At 38.5% G+C, this 4537-nt stretch overlaps 1 protein-coding gene across 1 annotated transcript; it reads left to right on the top strand.

Moving 5' to 3' along the window:
- Positions 1–1898: 1898 nt before the first annotated feature.
- Positions 1899–3878, top strand: LOC107637905 (UDP-glucosyl transferase 73CC6). The gene has a single exon (XM_016341159.3). The coding sequence runs from the start codon at positions 2154–2156 to the stop codon at positions 3591–3593; it is 1440 nt and encodes a 479-aa protein (XP_016196645.1). The 5' UTR covers positions 1899–2153; the 3' UTR covers positions 3594–3878.
- The last annotated feature ends 659 nt before the right edge of the window (positions 3879–4537 follow it).

The raw sequence follows: 4537 nt of genomic DNA, 5'->3' as shown, positions 1-4537 counted from the left end.
GCCGTCAATTACAACCACACCAATCATCAATGTAAACTATTTTCACACAATGCATCAACTTGATAGCCCCAAAAAGCAATTTTTTCATCCAGAAAAAGCCATGCGAATAAATAAATCATAAATTAGCTATCCACTTCAGATCATAATCCGATTTGAGCATCTTGAATGAATTTGTTTACTTAACAAACACAAACCAAATAAAAGCTGAAAGAAAAATAAAACACATCAAATATATTCAAGGAAGCCTTCAACATAATATCATGAACCTAGCATTCATGATCATTGAAATCAATTCCCCCAATTTTCCTGTATAAACATCATCTATCAAAATCAACCATCCGGTTACATACTGAAGTAACCATCCAAGTAAATAAGCTCAAAACATTGATAAATAACAACCATCCAACACATTACTAAAGTAACCATCCAATAAGTATCAACCAAACATCAACAATGATCAGCTAGTTTACGTCACATTGCATGAAAAGGTCCGCACGGAGAGGGAAAAAATTTAAAATTTTTCTGCTATATCAACAAGATTACCAAACTTTTTCGACCATTCCTGCGCTAAAGTTAAATCAATTACAACAATCTCAACCAACATCATATTTCACATGCTCCAGGATACTAAAATTGCACCTAATGCTTTCTTACCTATTAGAATCAATCATATCAGTAGCAAAATCTGTCTATAGTACAACATGCAACAACGATGACGAATCGTGAATGAACAACTCAACCCACTCACCGTGGATGATTAGCATAGTTCTGGTTATGATGTTCGTGGTGGTCCCAGGGAATGGCCAACGATCAGAAGGCGAAATTTCTAGGCTCGGATCCTCCGCTGCGACCAGTGTGACGGGGATGCTGGAGACCACGACGTTCGAGCGAGGAGAATGGGCGCTGCTGCTCGGTTCGCGGGGACGGCTACAGTTCGGGTCGAAGGCGTTGCACGCGGAGGCTGGGCTGCAGTGACGATGAGATGTGTAATGGCAACAGGGCGAAGGACCTGAGGCTAGCAAGGAAGGATGCTCACGAAGAAGTGTCACCGTCCGGGATTGCAGGTTTCGGCGCACACGGCTGGACGGCGTCCGGGATCTGTGAAACAAATGGAAGGGTTTTGGGGGGAGAGGCTAACCGTGAGAGCCAAAAGGATTTGGGTTAATGGGAAAAAAATTGAAATTGGAATAAATTGATGGTAGAATAAATTAAAACTGAACAGCCCATTAGAAATTAAAATAAATTAAAATTAATTTATTCTTTTAATTTAAATTGGGCCAAAATAAATAGTCTATTGTAGCCATTATATAATATATACGTACTTTATTGTCTTCCTAATGGGACTTACTTCTGAAAATTCTTCGATACCAATTAGAATAATCATTCTTGTAATCCCCGACACTACCAACTTTAAAATTGATACTTTTAATTTGCTGTCTTTTCATATTCAAAATTGTCATGCTTTGTGACGGGCGTTGAACACAACACATTTTTCAAACTTATGCTGTTGCTTTTGTTTTTTTCAGATTCTGCTGTCTGTAGAAAATAATAGTAATTAGTAAAATAATTAACACTATTATGTTGCTTATTAGAGGCTATGAATAATGATGCATTTTGTCTTTCTGTTAACTTCCAACAAATTTGAGATGTAGATTTAAAAAATGGAAGGCCAAATTTATTACATGAGAAAGTCTATGAGATTAATAATTTTATTAAAATTTGATCAGTATTTAATGATAAAAAAATATAAATAATTTTATACTATAAAATATAATTTCACATTATTAAAATCACTAATAATAACTAATTAATAACTACAAATTATAAAATTTGCTATCCATAGGCTTCCACTTTATTACATATTACTTTGTTATAAAATTATTCAACAATAATAATGAACACCGAAATGCTGTACCCTATATGTTGTTGAACAAAAATATCTAGATATATGAAACCTTATATAATCATAGGAAATAATTGAGAATATAAAATTTTCCAATCTCGATAAAAACGTCATCCTCCATAATCCATATGGTATATATGTTAATTGTTAAGCATCAAGGTTGCTTCGACTTGAAGTTGAAGGGAAAGCGAAATTGAAAAAAGAACGAGAAACTAAGAAAGCTTGGAAGAAGTTTCCGGTAGCGAAAATAATGGAAGAAGAGCAGCCACTCAAAATCTACTTCATCCCCTTCCTTGCCGCCGGTCACATGATCCCTCACTGCGACATAGCAAGACTCTTTGCCTCACGTGGTCATCACGTGACCATCATCACCACCCCTGCCAACTCCCAAATCATCCGCAATTCCATTCCTCACCACCCCAACTTCGCCGTCCACACCGTCCACTTCCCTTCCCAAGAGGTAGGCCTTCCCGACGGCCTTGAGAGCCTCTCCACCGTAACCGACATGGTCAACCTCTACAAGGTCTACCAAGCCACCACCATGCTCCGCGACCCTATTGAGGACTTCGTGGGGAACCACCCACCGGATTGCATCGTCGGCGACTTCATGTTCCCGTGGGTGGACGACTTGGCTAACAAGCTTCGCATCCCAAGGTTTGCCTTCAATGGCTTCTGCCTCTTTTCCCTCTGCGCCATTGAATCACTGAAAGCTCATCCTATTCCTCTCGATGCTTCTCCACCGTTTCTCCTCCACGGTCTTCCTCACCCTGTCACTCTAAAAACAGCCCCGCCAACGAACATAAAAGAGGTGTTGGATGCGATGATAGAGATAGAGCTCAGAAGCAATGGACTAATAGTCAACAACTTCGCAGAGCTCGACGGAGAAGAGTACATCCAGTACTACGAGAGAACAACGGGACACAAGGCATGGCATCTTGGACCTGCGTGTCTTCTTCACAGAACCGTTGAAGAAAAAGCGCAGAGAGGACAGAAGAGCGTGTTGAGCGCTCACAAGTGTATGAGCTGGCTCGATTCCAAGAAACAAAATTCGGTGGTTTACATATGCTTTGGGAGTCTCTGCTGCTTCCCGGATAACCAGCTTTATGAGATAGCATGCGCGGTGGAAGCATCGGGTTGCGAGTTCGTGTGGGTGGTGCCGGAGAAGAAGGGAAAGGAGAATGAGGAAGAGGAAGAGAAACAGAAGTGGCTGCCAAAGGGGTTTGAGGAAAGGAATTCAAAGAAGGGAATGATTATAAGAGGGTGGGCCCCGCAGGTTCTGATATTGGAACACCCTGCTGTAGGAGCGTTTGTTACCCACTGTGGGTGGAATTCCACCGTGGAAGCCGTTAGTGCTGGGGTGCCAATGATAACGTGGCCGGTGCATGGTGAACAATTCTATAATGAGAAGCTGGTAAGTGATGTGCGTGGAATCGGAGTGGAGGTTGGGGCGGATGAGTGGGGGACTATTGGGTTTGGGGAGAGAGAGAAGTTGGTTGGAAGAGAAGACATTGAGAGGGCCCTCAGGAGGTTGATGGACGGTGGCGATGAAGCTCAAGAAATCAGAGGGCGCACAAAGGAGTTTGGGAAGAAGGCTCGAGTTGCCGTTCAAGAAGGTGGATCGTCTTACAATAATTTGACGGCTCTGATTGATGAACTTAAACGGTTGAGATGCTGTAAGACAACACCATAATTATTGTGTGCCAAATTTTCATTATTAATAGGACCACACATTAAGAAGCAAAATCCAATATGTGCTCTGTCACGTTGGATTGTATGGATAGTCAAGAAGCAAGTGGATTCCATGCAGATCTTTCCTTTTCCTGCTTGTAATGTTAGTAGAGTCGAAGCAAGGATATTGACCAACTAAAATCAAAACAAGTCTTCCTTGGTCTATTTGGATCAAAAGGTTTGGAGTAATATAGCGATATTGTTATGTAAGTGTATTATTTCTTGATTAAAACAATTTTTATGTTCCCTTGTCTCTCTTTTAATTGATAAATTTGTAACCATTATTTATGAAATTTATATAACTAAATTAAGTGCGTTTAATACACCAGATCACATAGTACAAAAAGACAAAAAATTTATCGTATTTAGTAGTTGTTTGTGAATTTTTGGAATGTTAAGATTCAATGTTCTCCGAGTTGATAAGTTTTATGATTTTCGATTCGGAATGACCTGCAAAAATATTCTAATATATTCAAGTCAGAACGAATAGAATGAATAGGAGAAATAGGAATGATAGAAATAAGTGTTATATTTGGTTCTGCTTTATATAGACTTGATTCTCTATCTTATCTTCTTGTTGGTTAGAATACGAAAAATCTTAAGAATTTAAAAATAAAAAAACTACCAAAAGTGTACATAATGTTAATGTTTCGTAGCTATAAAAGATGGTTTCATATGACAAAAGTATTTAACTCTAATTTTTTGTTATTTTTTAATAAAATTTTTAAATTATTCTCACAAGATGGTTTCATATGACAAAAGTATTTAACTCTAATTTTTTGTTATTTTTTAATAAAATTTTTAAATTATTCCCACCCTCATCTTCAACTCACTTTTCTAATCTTCTATAACCCAATTTACATGTTTAAAATCTTTGTCATCGAGTCTAAAACTACTTCTATAATA

Source organism: Arachis ipaensis, chromosome B1 (genome assembly GCF_059453495.1).
Source record: "Arachis ipaensis isolate K30076 ecotype BB chromosome B1, ASM5945349v1, whole genome shotgun sequence".
NCBI classification, from domain to species: domain Eukaryota; kingdom Viridiplantae; phylum Streptophyta; class Magnoliopsida; order Fabales; family Fabaceae; genus Arachis; species Arachis ipaensis.
The sequence above is the reverse complement of the archived record's forward strand: the minus strand, read 5'-3'. Positions and strand labels throughout refer to the sequence as shown.